Raw genomic sequence first — 17,719 nt, forward strand, 5'->3', positions numbered from 1 at the left:
TCCATTCTCCCCATCTTCTCCTCGGCCCCTGAATCATGTTCTGCAGTAATCAATTTTGCAAGCCAATCTTATCAAAGAACTCATCTCGTCAGTGTCATAATCTAGTGAAGTCAGTTTCACAACGCCAATAGAAAGTTCTCTGACTTAATGCATTCTTGCTTGCATAAGGAGCATTCCTCTTTCTCTGAAAGTACCACCACAGCTCTGAAACATTGTGCACCCAGCCCTGCATGGAAATCCAGATTGCTCAAGGGACCCGACATAAAAGAAATTGGGAGTGGGGGATGGGAAAACGAGTCGGAACCTGTGCCTTGTGCTCCATAAAGGAGGCTGTTGTGAAACTGTCAGGTTGCAATGGCCCAAGATAAAGCTTTACATTTCATAAACATCTGAGTCTCTTGTTCTTTTCACCATTGAAAATTCTTATTTAATCATAAAGGAAAAAACGGGGTGGGTGGGAATCGGGCATGTACATCAATGAATGAAAGGGGACTTCTCGTTACAATTGTAGTTCGAGGTGAGAATTCAGGTCTCCAAAATTGAATATTGCGATGTTTTCATCATGCACACTTATCGTATCTCTGCTCCTGTCTAAGATGACCACTTTTCAATTTCTTTAATGAGCATCACTGACTCTGTAGCCATCCCACTTAAAGATTGTACATAATGACCTTCGTTCAGGCACAGCATTCAAGTGGTTTCTATAAGTGCTGTGCAACTGAGCAAGTGATGGGTTTGGTCCTGTAACCATCTTTTTGAACTTAAGCTTTGCCACCAGTTCTACAACTGGCTGAAGCTGGAGACTATAACTCATCTGGGTGCAAAATGGTACAATGCTCTTTTTCACATTACAGACTCAGAAAGAGTCCAAACAGCCCGGCTCTTGAACACACAAGAGCAAGAGACCATAACTAGTGGCAATTTGGAAGACCATTGTTATTCCAAGGAATTTAGTGACATTATTTTGATTTCTCCTTCCTATTAAGAAAAGTCTGGAGGTTTAGAACTCATTCTGAGCTAACTTGCTTTTTACTCTTGTTTTTGAATAAAGGAGAAGGTGGGGGGGGATCTTCATGTAGCTGCAAACTTTTCTTACTGTTAAAAGTCTCAGACTTTCCATTCTCATCCTAAAGTCATATGCCATCCAGTCCTTCTGCATAGAACCTAGCACTAGGGATACTGTGGAAACTGTCCACTCTTTACTGTAGCTATTAATGAGCTCCTGGCAGCTTGTAAACAATTTGGGTGTCATCTTGCTTGGGTATGTATGCTTTTTATGTTAGGCTTTTAAATATCTTTTCATGAGCTAATAATAAAGCTTGAAGTCCTTTTATTTAGTGTTGCGCTTATTGTCTCTAGACCCAAAAGAACCAATTGTCTGGGCATCTGATCACTGCACTGGCACTTGGCAAAACACCGTATCACAGTTGTCATCATTCAGGTTTCCTTAACCCAGGGCTCTCCAGATGCCTTAGACTTCAACTCCCATAATCCCCAAAGAACACATAATAATAATGCAAGTGAAAGCCTAAGACATTACGCGGGCACAAGCTTGAGAACAGTTACATTAAAGTCCACTTGACCTGGACTTCATGGTACCCAGCAACAGTTCACTCACCTGAATTTCTGACTGCGTCAAGGTTTCTGCTTCCTTGGAGAGAAGGATAACCTGCTTGGAATAACCACTGGTATCTGGTGCTTTGAGGTGGTGCCCAGGATGGAGAGCAGTTCGTGGTAACCCCCTATGAGCCCCATCTTCCTGATGTGCATTCGGAGGTCTCTGGCACTCCCTGCTGATTTTCTGGATAACTGGGCTCATTTCCTTCCTTTTTGTTAGGCCCTTGTGTTCAGCCTTTTCTGGGGAGATGAACTTGCTGTAAAGAAAGCTGTTGTCCAAGCGAGAATAAGGCTTGTCTTCCACAACCTTTCTGTCTACAAAGTTGGACAAGAGAGACATCCCTGAGAGAACATTGGTTCTAGTCAAGGTGGGCGGATTCACAATAGCTCTGGGGGCAATAACACTCGCCTTGCTATCTCCTAGGCTTTGCTGGAACTTTCCAAGAAAAGGCCCAAGGTTTTCCTCAGTCTTGGACTGCTGGCTTTCCCAAGAGGAAGATCTCCTGCCTACCTTGCTCTCCCATGATTTCTCTTCTTTAGTGAGATAAGGGTTCTCAATCTCCTCGGTGTCTTCTTCTGCCAATCCTGGCTCCTCCCCCTTGGATCCCGTTCCTTCCTCTGAGTTCTCCTCGGTGAGAGGAAACAATTCACCCAATGCTGTTGGGAAATGAACCTTTGCCTTGGGAGTGATGTGGTTCTCATCGATGGGTGGAAGGACGGTGTGCTTGGCAAGAGTGGAAGGGCGTGGAGCCCTCGAGAGGGCTTTTGAGGGCTTCCGGCGTTCAGCAGGGTCCATGTTGCGGAGGGTGTCTACAAAATGCTCCATTTCCCCCGCTTCCTCGGGTTCCTGTTCTCCTGTCTGGCTGGTGCTTCTTAATAAGTCACTTGGGGGTTCGGGCCATGAAAGGGAAGGGGAACTCTCTTGTTCCAGTGCAAATATCAGGGGACCCTTGCTTGAAATCTGGTTTTCTTTCTTTAGTCCATCATCCTGTGTTCTGGCTTTAAGATTCCCTGGAGACGTTTGCTGCAATGCAGCAGAGATTCCAATTTCCTCTGCGGGGTCCAAGGGGCACTTATTCCTTCTGTTGGCAGATAAGATGGCTTTTCCCACGCCTAACCAGCTGCTGTCTTGATCTGACCCGCTTGTTATTAGGCCTTCTGCGGTGGGCATGCCTTGCTTCTGTTCAGACTTGCTTCTTGCCAACAGGTTGCTGTGCTTCTGGGAGGCAGAATTGCTGGGCAGGCTGCCGTCTCTCTGGGCTGTGCTGCATGGAACTACTCCCTCCCTGGCTATAGCAGCCTCTCTGTTTGAAGTGCGATCAGGGCTCGGCACAGGTGCACACCTTGGCCTCTGGGCATCCCTCACCTTGGTATTTTGAGAGTGAGTCAGGCCATTCTCAGGCTGTGACTCTGGTGTGGAGAAGATGCAAGATTTGGGGAAGGAGGAGTGAACTCTTTGAGGGGACTTGGCATTAGGGAGATTGGCCCAAGATGGCCAGGTTTCTTCCAGTGGAATGCAATTGATGGAGGAAGAAGCAAGGGGTTTCTCTTGCTGGCCCTGGCTGGTCTTTCCTGACCCAGGGGCAGACATAACAAGCTCTCGCCCGACTTGGTAAACAGTGGAGCATCCGGGCTGAGGCACAATAACTTGCTGTTGGGCTCTAAAAACAACTGTGCTGCTCCCCTTGGGCCTGTGCCATTGGGCATGGGATTTGGCTACAGTGCTGGAACACGTAACCTGAGGGACTGGCTTGAACACATAGGGTTCCTCAGAAAATGCAGGGTTCGGGGCAGAGGATGTGTAATTTCTCCCCGGGGATGCAGAGAATGAAATAGAGTGGAAGGTGCTGGGAGAACTTTCCCTTGAGGATTGAAGTGCAAAAGCACCAGGCAAGTTGCTTTCCTTCAGGGATCCAGCGTCCAACTTGGAGCCATTCCCATTTAGCATATGTCCTTCCTTCTGGGAGACGGTTTCATTCAAGCTGTCACGAGAAAGGCCTAGATTCTGCTCCTGCAGCCTATTAGTGTTTGTGGCATGGTTCTCTTTCTGGGATCCAGCCTTGCCAGGATTGTGAACAGCAGCAGGAGAGTGTGTGGCTCCCGGTGATTCAGTAACTCTGGTACCGGTGTCATCTTTGTTCACTGGGCTCTTCGGCTTGGGAAGTCGGGAATATACTTGAGCAAAGATGGGCCCATGAGCAGTAAAATTTCTCTGTGGGCTGGGAGAACAGTGTCCCTCCATTGCTGTGGGAGAGAGGTTTCTGGAGTGCACGGGGGAAGGGGAGGCCCCAGCATCTGCTGGGGATAAGGACACGAGTAGGGCATCTGGTGGAGGAGGCAGGGAGTGGATCTCTGCCAGGGAAGGGCACCTGGCATCCGAAGGGGAGGAAAACCATTCATTGTCAGGTGGAGGGAGTGGATTCTTGATGTCCGAGGAAGGTGAGGAACATTTTGGAACTTTGGGGGAAGGTGAACTCCTGTCATTGGATGAGGGAGACTTGCTCCTGCTCTCTGCTTGGGCGAATGCCCGTCTGGTGTCCACTGCTGAAGAAGCTGAAGAAGACGGCTGTGTGGTGCTTCCTCCAGAATACAAACGCCTCATATCTGCCACAGAATAGGAGATTCTGTTTCCTGCCAAGGAGGATGAATGCTGGGTATCATCCAGGGATGAGGAGGAATGGTTCTCTCTTCTGGGAGGTATATCTTTCCTCCCAACTGGAGAATGTGAGCGGGTACCTGTCGGCAAGGGGGGCACTTGTGTTGGCTTGGCCCTGAGTGGGGGAGGAAACTGTGGTTTTGCTGCTGGGGTGGGAGGCTGCTTCTTCTCTGCTGGAGACCGGGACCTCCGGTTTTCTGTTGCTGGCCCAGAAGGACGCCAAGGATCAGGAGAATGGGCATGCCTGGCCTCCTCCAAAAAAGGAGATTTCCTTTTCCCTGTTGGAGAAAGGCATCGCTTGGCATGAGCGGAAGCCACGTTGGATGGTGGAAAAGAATCCCTGGAATTGGTGGAGTGAGAAGAGTGGGCCCCCTCTGGGGGTGGAAGTAAGCGCCTGGTAGATGCGGGAGAATGGGAGGGCCTGGTTTCAGAGGAAGGAGCTGGGCCAGTGGTGTCCATCCCCACAAGTCCTTTCTCCCAGGCCTCAAGCAGCTTGGACACTTTAGAGGGGCTGCTGGCCCTGGTGCCTCCTCCCTCGACCCTCTGGGAGGCTGCCGACACTTTGCCGAAGGGCATTTTCTTGAGACAGTCTGGAGGGTTTTTCTTGCGTCGCACAGAAGGGCTTGAGGCATGACCTTCCGGCTTGCCTTGATGGGAACGTGAATTGCCGGCAACCTTCTCCATGCTGGGATGAGGGCAAAGCAGGTCTCTGTCAGTGTCAGCCCCACTTCGAGGCTGGAGCTGCTCGTGGTTGCCTTCCCCAGAGGCTCCTCTGGTTTTATAAGAGCTGGAGTTGGGGTGGGGTGGGGTAGGGTGGGAGAAAAGGAAAGCAAAAGGTTAGGCCCGGGTCCCCACCCAGCATGCCACCACCCAGATATTCTATGTCATTTTCCTTGGAGCCTGACAGATTCTTTCCTCTCTCCGATTTCCTTGAACCTTACTTAAACATAACAGCAACAGCAGCAACAAAACAGGCATAATGAGGGGGCAGCTTTAAAGATAATCTTCATGTTCAAAGATGCTTCTGGGTCTCTTCTAAAAACAAATCTAATGGCTTGTGTGGAAGGATCAGGAAAAAAAACCCAAAATAGGCTGAATTAACAGAGAACATTCAACATTCATTCACTGAAGAGACAGTGAGCAATCTCGCTAATTTGCTTTCAATAAACGGGTTGTTTGTGATTGGACATCCTTTCCATGGCACCCTATTGTGAGAGCACCCTAACAATGAAATCCAAATTCTCAATGGGCTCAACGGGCTAATTAACACCCTCTCCATGGGAGCGTAAAGGCATCAAAGACGTCCCAAAAGAAATGTGTATCTCCATGGTTGAAATCCCTTCCAGATGCTACGTTCCAACGTTCAGGATGGCTACTTGGCCCTAAGAGTGAAATGCAGGGGTGGAAAAATGGGCAGCTTGAAAAAAATTGCAGGCTGATGAGCTTCCTTCTTACCACCCCCCCTTAAGCATTTCCCTCAGCATCAGCAGGGCAGGGCTGCCAATCAAACTGCAATCCTGAGACAGAGGCTGGAGGAGAATGGAGGAGACCCATCTTCTGGAGCTCTGCAACCACCAGCAAACTGAGTACTTATTAGACAACAATTTGTCTAATAATCATAAAGTCCTTGACTTACAGCCATTTAAAGGCACCGAAAAAAGTGACTTATGACCGTTTTTCACACTTAGGACCATTGCAGCATCCCCACGGTCACGTGATCAAAATTCAGATGCTCGGCAAGTGGCATTTATTTATGATGGTTGCAGAGAGCCAGGTTCATGTGTTTCCCACCTTTGGTGACCTTCTGACAAGCCGGGTTAATAAGGGAAGCCAGATTTACTTAACAACCATGCTACTAACTTAACACCTGCAGTGATTCACTTAGCAACTGTGGCAATAAAGCAGTGAGGGTGACTTTGGGCCAGTTGCCAGGAGGCCACAAGTTCAAGTCCTGCCATGAAAGCCAGCTGAGTGACTTTGGGCCAGTCCCTCTCTCTCAGCCCAATCCACCTCACAAAGTTTTTGTTGTAGGCAAATAAGTGGAGAAAGGTGTTTTGGATATGTTTGCCGCCTTGAGTTATTTGTAAAAATAATGGAGTGGTATGCAAATTAAATAAACAGATGGAATATAGAAGCATTCTCTTATCACTTTTATATGTACAGTAAACAAAATAGCTCCCCTACCCTTACAGGATTTTTATCCCATAAAATGGTCCTATATAGGGAAATATAAAGAAAATATCTGCCCGGGTCTGAAGCTTTTCTATCTCTCTTGAATCTGGGTCAATGCAACGGGATATGTTTTTTTTTTTAAAGAAGAACCAGCGACAACAAAGTTAGAACCAATTTATGGGATAAAATAGTTCAGCTTTTAAATTTTTTTTATTTTATTTGTATGTTGCATAGAATCACTCGGGGGGCAAAATGGGCATTTCTAAATTTGGGATATAAATAAATAAGTCCCCCCCCTCACCCAGAATAATGTCCATCATTAATGTGCCAACACTGGAAGTTTTTAAGAAGAAACTGGACAGCCATTTGTCTGAAATGGTATAGGGTTTTCTGCCTGAGCAGGCGGTTGGACTAGATGACCTCCAAGGTCCCTTCCAACTTTATCATCATCATCATCATCATCATCATCATCATCATCATTATTATTATTATTTAGAAGGTGCCAGACTGAAGGGCCATGAAATCTCTGGATAGCTTGCTAAATTAGTCCGAAGTTGAGATGTCCATGTTTTAAGCACAGAGGAACTGACTAAATCCTAGATAGGCGCTTTGATAATGGGAATGCTCATTAATGCTTTGCTAATGTTTGATTGTAAATAACCTAGTAGCCAAACACATTCTTCTTTTGCCCACTTTGCTCATTGTGGCATGGCATGGGCCATCTGAAATGTCACCACTGGAATTTCATTTCGTCTTTAGAAAAAAAGAAACCCTGATGAGTCATTTTCCCATTCTAAGCCATGCTCAGCTGCAAAAAATCACGATGTACTGGTTACAAAGACATACTGGTTAAAACAAAAAGATCGTAATAGAGGAAACAAGTTATAAAACAGAAACCAAATAAGGGGTCCTTGATTGTTTTCTTGCAGACGTTTCATTATCCAAATTAGGTAACATCATCAGTGCTACAATAGCAACAAATATTCTCCTCTATCAGAAACCAATAAAGAAGTAGGCACGGAAGATACTGCAATTTGGGGTACAACACAGCAAAAGAGAGAGAATGGTGCCCGCTCTGTCAACCTACTCAACATATTTATTTGTTTGTTTGTTTGTTTTATAGTCCACTTTTCATTCAGGAGCTCAGAGCTTAGAAACCAGACCGCTTTTCCAAATTCAGTTGCTTAAACAGAAGGTAAGTATCGAAGTCATCTCTTATATTTTTCACATATAGTGGAAGAATATATAGAAAGCAAGAAGGGGGGGGAGAATGCATTTGAACACATGCAGAGTGCATTTTCCTCACTAAATAGTCACTCCATAAAACACAAAAAGTGACTGAGAGTTACGTCAGTAATTTCAAAATGCTTCTCATAGCTTCAGACTGTGAAGAGATTTCTATCCAACCCAACTTGCAGGGATACTGTTGTGGAGAAAATAGGAGAAGGGGGCATAATGCATGCCACCTTGCAATATAAAGAATAAAGACAGGGTATAAATCTAATGGGGGGGGTGATGGCTCAGCTGGAAAGCTGACAGCCCAGGTTTGAGACCCAAACGCTGTGCAGTGGGGTGAGCTCCCGTTCCTTGCCTCAGCTCCTGCCCACCTGGCATTGTGAAAGCATGCCAATGTGAATAGGTAAATAGGTACCACTCCAGTGGGAAGATAACAGTGTTCCGTGAGCCTCAGCATATAGTCATGCTGGCCACATGACCATGGAAAATGTCTTTGGATAACCCTGTTCTTTGGCCAAGAAACAAGAGATGAGCACTGCACCCTAGAGTCGGAGACAACTGGACAGGAAACCTTTACCTTTGCCTTTTATACATCTAATAACAACATAACGAACTGCTTTCTATTTAATGTACAAAAACCCTGTCCATGACCTAAGCATGACAATATAAAAACAAATGAGAAAGAAGCTGATAAATCTACTCATTAAAAAAAGACATTTAAAAAGTTCAACACAATAAAACCAGATCAGAGTAAAATAAAAGAACAGGAAATGTCATAAATAACTCTGTGAAGTAGGTTGTAGGTTGTTCCCTGGCTAAATTATAACAAAGAAGGGATCAGTCTAATCTCTTTCTTCATAGCTCAAGGAGCTCCTCCTAAAAAGTCCAAATTGCCAACGTATTTTTGTTGTTCAAATAAACTGGGCCTGTCATACAGATTGGAAATTATTTAGAAGCAGGTGCTTCTAGGCAGGGGCAGGTTCAAAAAAAAGCCAAGGTAGTGACTGCAGCCATGTCACTCAAGCCCCACCCTTCTTGTCAAAAGGGGCGGGGCATCTATTGTCATAGGTGCCATCTTGACTTTTTTTTATCCTCCCAGAAATACCCTTGTTTACAGCTGCTTCCAGCTTTATTTCTGATCGTATAGAGTTAGATGTATACATCAATGACCTCCAAGGTCCCTTCCAACATCATCATCATCATCATTATTATTATTATTATTATATTTCATAACTCCTTAATAAACAATAAAAAGAACTGAAAAAGCTTCTTGGATGAGAAGTGAAACATCTTCAAGGAAAAACAAAGTCCAGTTGCCTTTTGAAAAAGCACCTTTGAGACAAACAATAAAAAAAGAACCATGTTTGTGAGTTTACCCACCGAGGTTTTTACAAGGTGCAGATATAACAAATCCTTTCATGGAATTTAAAGTATCATCCAAATGCACAGCATATCCCATGCTGAAAAAGACTGCCATCAAGTACCGTACCTGAGTTTTACATTTGCTTTCCATAGACAATCTAATATTTCAATGAAGGGGTGGGCAACCGTAGCCCCTTTATGACCTGTGGACTTCAGCTCCCAGAATTCCTGAGCTACCATCAGCCTTATAAAAATGGAATCTTTGCTGCAAAGCAGGGTAAAAACATGCTAAATAGTGCTTATCCAACCTGATGTATCCCATATATATTCAATAGATGTATTATGTTGCCCAAACCTAGTCCTGAAGTGACCAGCCTGAAAATCAAGATTACCGTCAAACAGAAGACTATCATCAAAAACATTCAGGCATCTTATTGATACTGTAGTAAAAAAAATGGAAAAGCTGTGCTCCTCAAAAAGGTTGCTGTTATAACCTCCAGTATCTCTGTCTCTCTCCCTCTCCCTGCTTCTCCCTCTCCCACAAGAAATGGAATTGGTGAGAGATTTAGTTTAGCAAGGTCTGGAGGACTTCTATTTCTCCACCCCTGCAATAGTACAGCTCTGAGCTGATCAGGTCCTGGATTGTTCTATTTCACACAAAGAGGAAGGTTTGAATTCCAACACAATTCCTCTTTTGACCAGAGCATGCTGGTAGCACACAAGCAGGTTTTCTTAGGAAAATCTCTAATTCAGGGTTTTTCAACCTTGGCAACTTTTAAGATGTGCAAACTTCAACTCCCAAAATTCTGGGAGTTGAAGTCCATACATCTTAAAGTTGCCAAGAATGAGAAACACTGTCCTACTGCCCAAATTTCCATCTGCAAGAGGGCCTAGTCGCACGCTGAATTCTGATAAACACACCTTTCTCCTAGCAGGAAATTTACCTGTTTGTGAACATGCCAAGTAAAACAATAAAATAAAGACAACAAAGACAAGAACCAAAGCCACAGAATGCTTGCCGTAGTTTCATCCAGAATGGTCGAATGACTCTCTTGAAATCCAGCTGAGCCAGATTGACACAGCCCTTCATTTCTAGCGTCCAAAAGCAGGTTGCACCATCCAGTTTAAGACGTCTTGACCTATTTAGCAGGAAGCATTGTTAATTTCCAGGATGAGTCAAGCTTATAGTTGTGTATGAGATGCTGGGTGGCAGCATTCCACATCTCGCTCCACTTCCTTTCTACTTCTAAAAAAGAGGTGATCTTTTTTCTTACACCTGTACAACAAGACTCAGGGTTTCAAGGTCACAACCTACTTCATCCATGTTGAATTCCCAGTGCTTCCCTATGGAAACAATTTATTCCAAGCCTCCTTGTGGTGATGTGAGTAGAGCGCATGCAGCCCGCCCTGTACTTCCCACTCACACCAAGGTACGTCTGCAAAACAAAGGGAAGCAGAAGCAAACACATACAAACATACACACAACATTTTGCTTTGTGGTATAGAAGAAAAATGCAAATACTTCCTGCAACCCCTGCTGATCAAAAGGTTGGAAAGAACTCCACAAACAATAACTTTGCATGTTTTCCCTAACTTGATTATTAAATGTGATAACTCTATTTAAGGGTTTTTAAAGGCTTTGTGACGTTTTCCACTTAAAAACAGCAGAGTTGGAAGGTTAAATTGCAGCATCAAGTTTTGAATTTCATTCAGAAAGGGGTCTGGGGTCTTTATGAAGTTTAACACCACATATGGCCTTATAGCAGCCAGTTGCCCACCTCTGCTTAAACTACCCTATGATTTACTACAGTGAATAAATCTGGCCATTGAATCCTGCAAACTATTCAGGTTTCATGATTCCCTATTCCAGGGATGGCAACAATGGCAACTTTACCATCTCTTGACCATTTAAGGACTAGCAAGGGCTGATTTTCCTTAGTGGCTTTCCTGTCAATCAAGGGCACCTTACTACTGCCATCTGCTGTTTGGCATAAACACCTGGAAATGTACATTAGCAAAATCAGACAGAACTAAGACTAATTCATTTTCAGGGAACTTTAGCCTAGACCTTGAATAAGCTGTAAATGATTTATTTTTTTAAAAAAAAGTTATTCAAATTCTGGTCGCTTGACATAGTTTTCTAGGGCTAATGGTGGCTAAAAAATTTGTTCAGTCCCCTCCCCAAACATGGTGAACTGTAATTAATATCAGAGAAATAGGAAACTGAGAGAACCAGATTTTGAGAGATGTATTCATGTAGTAAATACTAGATTTTACAAATCTTTTTTTTAATCTCTGAATTTATTTTATTTTCCAACCATAAACCGACTAAGAATGCTATTATATGTGAATTATATTCTATCGGTTTGATGGATACATGCTTCATGGAACATGTTCATGGCACATGCTATAACAGTGTTTCTTAATCATGGCTACTTGAAGATGTGTAGACTTCAACTCCCAGAATTCCCCACACGTCCAGCAACTCCTAATTCTGGGAGTTGAAGTACATACATCTTTAAGAGGTCAAGGTTGGGGAATACTGTTCTTACATTCTCTCTTTCTCCCTATTGTCCTTATTTCTGCTCACTCTTTTAAGGATGAGTGCTTCAGCTAATCACAGGCTCTGCATATGGTTCACTTCAATGCGTTCTGCATTACTGTCAACTTACTTGTGATATGCTGCTAGAAAAATGTATACACCCCTTATGTAATCAGGAGGGGAAAAAAACACAGAAGTTATCTCAGCACAGGAATATTTCCTAAGGGACCACAACTTTAGCATTAGGGAAATACAATTGAGACACTACTAGTAATACCTCTGCAGCCCCCAGTCTCTCTTTCTCTTGAAGGACTGATGGATAGAGGAGGATTATTATTTTTGCTGTAAAATATGTCATTAAATTCCCCTGGAATGAAGGTATTTCAAACCTGCTTGCCTCAGATGAGAATAACAAATAAGAAGACAAAAGTCACTGGAATGCTATTTATTGGTAGTCCTTGACTTATGACCACAACTGAGCTCAAGATTTATGTTGCTAAGCGTCATAGTTATTGAGTTTTGCCGCACTTTATGACCTTTCTTGCCAAAGTTGCTAAGTGAATCATTGCAGTTGTTAAGTTAGTAACGTTTGTTAAGTGAATCTGGCTTCCCCATTGACTTTGCTTGTCAGAAGGTCGCAAAAGGGGATCACATGACCCCGGGACACTGCATCCATCATAAATCTGAGTCAGTTGTCTGAATTTTGATCATGTGGCCATAGGGATCCTGCAACAGTTGTGTGAAAAATGGTTATAAGTTCTTTTTCCAGTGCCGTTGTAACTTTGAATGGTCACTAAAAGAAAGGTTGTAAGTCAAGGACTACCTGTATCCTGAAAACACACTGTCTTGCTGCTAAAGATGTGTAAGCCAGGTACCCCTCACTCCAGTAAGTATTAAGACAATACAGCTGATTCAGGGAAGTTACTTTAGCATAAATGGCCCTGGGACTGTTGTAGACTAAGATTAACCACATGTGAGTTAATTGTTTGGAGCCATTGTCTGGATTAGTATTTACACAGCACACTTACAATCCACCCTCCAATAGCCGAGTCAAATATGTCATTTAAACAGGGCTGCTGAATTTTATCCGGTATGTAAGAATCACACACCTTTTTACAGCAGCCGCAGCAAGAATTCTCAATCAAGTCATCTTGGAAAATTACAAGATGTTTTAAAAATAACAATACCATCCAGTATCCATATTTTCACTCTTATGTTTAAAATATGTGGGAGTATTTCCGATAAGTATCTTGTTCCCAGCATGAAGGTGAGAAATAAAATAAACACAACTGATATTAAAATTGTGGCTTAGCAGAAGCTGTCATGAGACTATGAGATTCAGCATAGCAGCAGTCTCTGTGTACGGACCCACTGAAAGCTGGAGGAAGCGTCTATTTGTTTGTTTGTTTGTTTTGTTTGTATCCCACCTGTGCTATTTTTAATTCAAGGTGGTGAACATATCCAATACAGTTCCTCTTCCTATTATCCCCACAGCAACAGTCCTGTGAGGTGGGTTGGGCTGAGAGCGAGTGACTGGCCCAAAGTCACCCAGCTGGCTTTCATGGCTAAGACAGGACTTGAACTCATGGTCTCCTCTTTCTAGCCTGGTGCCTTAACCACTAGACCAGGGGTAGGCAACCTCGGCATAGCTGACTCAGGAATTCTGGGAGTTGAAGTCCATGAGTCATAAAAGAGCCAAGGTTGCCTACCCCTGCACTAGACCAAACTGACTCTCTCTGTGAGAAGATGCTTGTTGCAGTTCTGAAAAGACACAGGTTTGCCACCGTTTTTCCACTGATCCTGCTCTCATGCCCTATGGAGGAAGCTTAAGTGCAAGAGTTATAGCAGCAATAGTACTTAGACTTATATACCACTTCACAGTGCTTTGCAGCCCTCTCTAAGCAATTTACAGAGTCAGCCTATTGCCCCCAACAATCTGGGTTCTCATTTTACTGACCTCGGAAGGATGGAAGGCTGAGTCAACCTTGAGCCCTATCAGGATCGAACTCCTAACTGTGGGCACTCTGTCTGCAATACTGCAGTCTAACCACTGCACCACCACAATTGCAATAAAGTAGACCATGAATATTTGTGTTATCAATTATTTGTACTGTAGAAGACAGAAGGAGACGATGGATTGATTGTGCTTTCAGACTAATCCATTATTGAAATTATGTGGAGGGAGTGCAGATAAATAAAAATATATCATGTGCAAAATAAAACTGATTAAAAACACCATAAATTTTAAACAAGAGATAATCCTAGTGGAACATGATGGAAACAGTGCAATAAATAAGTAAAACCGAGAGCCAAATAAAAAGATATATAGATACTGAAAATTTATCTGTAACACTAATGCCAAATGAATGCCTCTGGAAAGGGAATTCCACTAATTTGGGGAGCAACATTTGTATGTAAAGACTGATTTACACAATTCTTACCCATCCCTGTGTTCTTCAATTCAAATTTAATTCCCATAATTATTAGCCAACAGACTTAGCATTAAGTAGGAATTATGGGAGTTGACCTCCTTAACATCTAGAAGGTAGCAGATCAGAGAAGACTGGCTTAAAATGATGGGAAGATGGTATCTAAATTTCCCATTAATTTTCAGGAACAGTTTCTGTAGCTGCTGCAAAAAAAAAAAGTATAAATCACCAGATTGGCCTAGTATTTCTAAAATTATCATTCAGTGTATTAAACAGTTTTGTTTGTATTTTATCCTGGTGTTTGATCGTTTCTTTTAAATATATATAACAACTGTTTGATAAACTTAGCTTTCGTCGGCTAACTGCCAATGTCGTCAGAGTGGACGAAAGCTAAGTTTATCAAACAATTGTTAGTTTATTAAACAGTTGTTTTTATATTTATCCCGGTGTTCGACTATTTTTCTCAACATGAAAATACCCGGGATTTTTAGTATAATTAGAGATAAGATAGATAGATAGATAGATAGATAGATAGATAGATAGATAGATAGATAGATAGATAGATAGATAGATAGATGGGTGGGTGGGTGGGTGGGTGGGTGGGTGGGTGGGTGGGTGGATGGGTGGGTGGATGGATGGGTGGACGGATGGACGGACGGACGGACAGACGGACGGACGGACAGACAGATAGACAGATAGATAGATAGATCGCTTAAACTACTTAAAATGTTGTTCATCTATTATTAAGCTCCTGTCATTCTGTAGTGACTCCAATGGTGATGATGATGATTTGTGCCATTGAATCAATCTTGACTCTTGGCTGCCTAGACAAGTCCATGCAGTTTTCTTGACACTTTTTCAAAGTGGTGAGTTGTCTTTTTTCTAGGACTTTCTAGGAGAGAGAGTGACTAGTCCTAAATCGCCAAGGGGCTTCAAGCCTAAGGCAGAGCTAAAACTCACCATCTTCTGCTTTCTAGCCCAGAGCCTTTAACTAGTAAATCAAACTGATTTTCCCTTGAATAGTAGTGCTACATAAATAAACACAAGATATTAGGGCAATCCTTTAGGAGTTTCAATAATCCAATGCTAAATCTAAGTTAATGAAAGAATGATGGGCGTATAGTATGCATTCCTTATTCATTTCCTTTATTCTGCTTAATTCACCCATTTATAATTTCAAATTCATGGCCTCATCCATATTGCATAAGACATTAGCTCAAAGATGACACATGTTTGTGTATCCTGCCAACCTAAAGCCCAAGGGGTCCAGATATTTTGAGCTGCCTAGCTCAAATAAAGAAGGAATGATCACCAAACATCATCAGGATTTGGACAAGTCTAAGGAGACAAGAAGTACATGAATTTCAGGAAAGTCTCTTTAATGCTAATCTGGGATAAATACCGAATTTTGGAAACTGTAAGAGGCATCTCCTTAGACTTATCTATAGGGAGTTAATTAAGGCGGAGTCTCTGAGTGAATTGAAAAGTGTCTTCCTTCAACCTTGGCAGAGTTACTATTGATGAGATAAGCTGACCCACCCATGGCAGCCTTTTCCATTCCTTTCCCAGACACCCCATAATCTCTCCCAGGTTCCTCTTGAATGCAGTTCCATAAATCCCAGGAGTTATCAACTAAAAAAAACCAACAGGTTGGAGAAGGTTACCGCACAGTAGCTAGATTAACCCAAAACACTAAATCCAGATTACTAAAATAATTGCTATGTTCACATAACATTCTTCTCTATCAGAACAAAACAGCAGCTGGAGACTTTGGATTCCACCCTTGCAATTAAGTCCAATACTGCCTAGTACCATAAAAAATGCATGCATTAATCTTTTGGCTACAACAACAACAACAAACGAAGCTAATTATTAGTGGTAACAGTATTGAAACCGGAAAAGGTGTCATAACAACTGATCTTAAAATAAGGTGTTTCTTCCTAAGAGGCTGAAAAAGGTAAAAGGATGCACAGGTAGAGACCTCGACTTATAGCCACAGTTGGGATCAGAATTTTGGTTGCTAAGTGGTGTGATCATTAAGCCAGTTATCACACGACTGGACTTTATTTTATGACCCTCCTGGTTGTTAAGTGAATCAAGAGTTGTTAAGCCAATCCAGTTTGCATACCAACTGACTTTGCTTGTCAGAAGCTGGCTGGGAAGGTTGCAAATAGAAATCACGTGACTGCAAGATGCTGCAACCATCATAAAGCAAGCCAGTTGCCCAGCATCCAAATTGTGATCACACGATTGTGGGATGGTACGTTGGTCGTAACTTCAAGGATGGGTCGTAATTCACTTTTTCCACGGTTGTTGTAACTTCAAACCATGGTTAAACAAACAACTGAAAGTTTAGGACTACCTACAGGCGTATGATAATGGACCTCTTGGCATGCAGAGAGCCTCCAGTTTGGTTTCTGGGATTCCCTCAAACTCAACTTTGGACTCTCAACTGGACAGTGTGGAAGAAGCATTTGTGGCATTACCTGCCAGAAAGAATTGGCATGTGATAGGATAGGTGGGAAACTGCCAAGACAGAAAGGCAACTGAGAGCTTGCCTGCTTTTAAAAAAAGAAGACCATCACTCCACTGCACTATAGACACCAGGAAGTCACCAGGTAGCAGCTGCTCTAATGCTTCCTGTCCTCCAATCTCCCTTTTCCCCTTTCATCTTGTACTGTGATCATTAGACTGCATGTTCTTTACTCTTCCATTATTTTAGAAAATTGTAGGTCTTCAGAAGTGTTCCAGCTGGACAGGATGGCAACGTGCGGAAAGAGGAAAGAAAAACATGTTTTTATTCTATAGCCAACCCATTTTGGATTAAATTCATCTGACTGAGAAAAAAAAGAGGATCAGCTTAATCAAAATTCAGAGCATAAAGACATTATTTGCACAGGCTTTTCTTTTTTCTTTTGTTTGTTCTGTCAGGGCTAAATTATTACAATTACTCCAGTTAGAAGGATGAGGCACCCATTCATTTAACGTCCAGTCTAACTTTTCTTCCAGAAACTTGAGCAGTATATTCAGGTCTCCCCACCTCTCGTTTTATCTCCTGTAAAGAAGGTGAAACTGAAAAACAGGGACTGGTCCAAGATTGAGTTTTAGGATTCAAAGAGTAACCACTACACCTCGCTGCCTTTTTCTTTTCATTTTTTTGTTAAGATGTACAATACAACCAGGTGTGCTACTTACCCTGAGGCCTACTGAGTGCATTTGTTCTTTTAATTACAACCACAATTCTCATGAAATCTTGGGCATGTAAAGTTTGTGCTTGCTGTCTCCCTCCAATATCCAACTGGCCGTTTTCAATTCACAATAAGGTAAAGCCCTGCTCAGATCAAGATTGATTCTCAGTCCAGGATGGCTTTTTAACAATGACAGGGAAAGGACATACCTCTGTCTTGAACATAGCCCTATTAGTGGATGCCAAGACTCTCAGTCAAGAGAGTGAGACAATAAATTTCCTAATCAATGTCATAGCTTTCTTCCTGTAAATGTTTAGTATTTTTCCTTCTAGCTATGCTAACCTTGCTGATATGTAGATCCAAGTGTGAGTATTTACATCTGCGCACAATTTAAACTGTACAGTAGTCCCTTTTGCTTCTGGAACTCCTTTAATGATGCACAGCAGCATCCAATGTATTTATGACACTTTCGATATCAAGCAACTAAACATAACAGTGGAATGATGAAAGAAGTAGG

General features: G+C 42.7%; 1 protein-coding gene across 2 annotated transcripts in view; it reads right to left on the reverse strand.

The window, feature by feature from the left end:
- CRYBG2 (crystallin beta-gamma domain containing 2) overlaps positions 1 to 17,719 on the reverse strand; it is a 53,156-nt gene that overhangs the window by 22,354 nt on the left and 13,083 nt on the right. Inside the window, exons 1-2 of one of the 2 annotated variants that reach the window (XM_039334203.1) lie at positions 9,988 to 10,089; positions 1,619 to 5,060 (exon numbers count right to left, since the gene is read on the reverse strand). In XM_039334203.1, coding sequence (XP_039190137.1) covers positions 1,619 to 5,060; positions 9,988 to 10,073 — 3,528 coding nt within the window. In that variant the 5' untranslated portion in view covers positions 10,074 to 10,089. Of the gene's footprint in view, positions 1 to 1,618; positions 5,061 to 9,987; positions 10,090 to 17,719 lie in introns of those variants that run through there. The other variant, XM_039334204.1, reaches the window with a different exon arrangement.

This window comes from Crotalus tigris, unplaced genomic scaffold (genome assembly GCF_016545835.1).
Source record: "Crotalus tigris isolate CLP2741 ecotype Arizona unplaced genomic scaffold, ASM1654583v1 scf7180000017628.32516253702:7417878, whole genome shotgun sequence".
Taxonomy (NCBI): domain Eukaryota; kingdom Metazoa; phylum Chordata; class Lepidosauria; order Squamata; family Viperidae; genus Crotalus; species Crotalus tigris.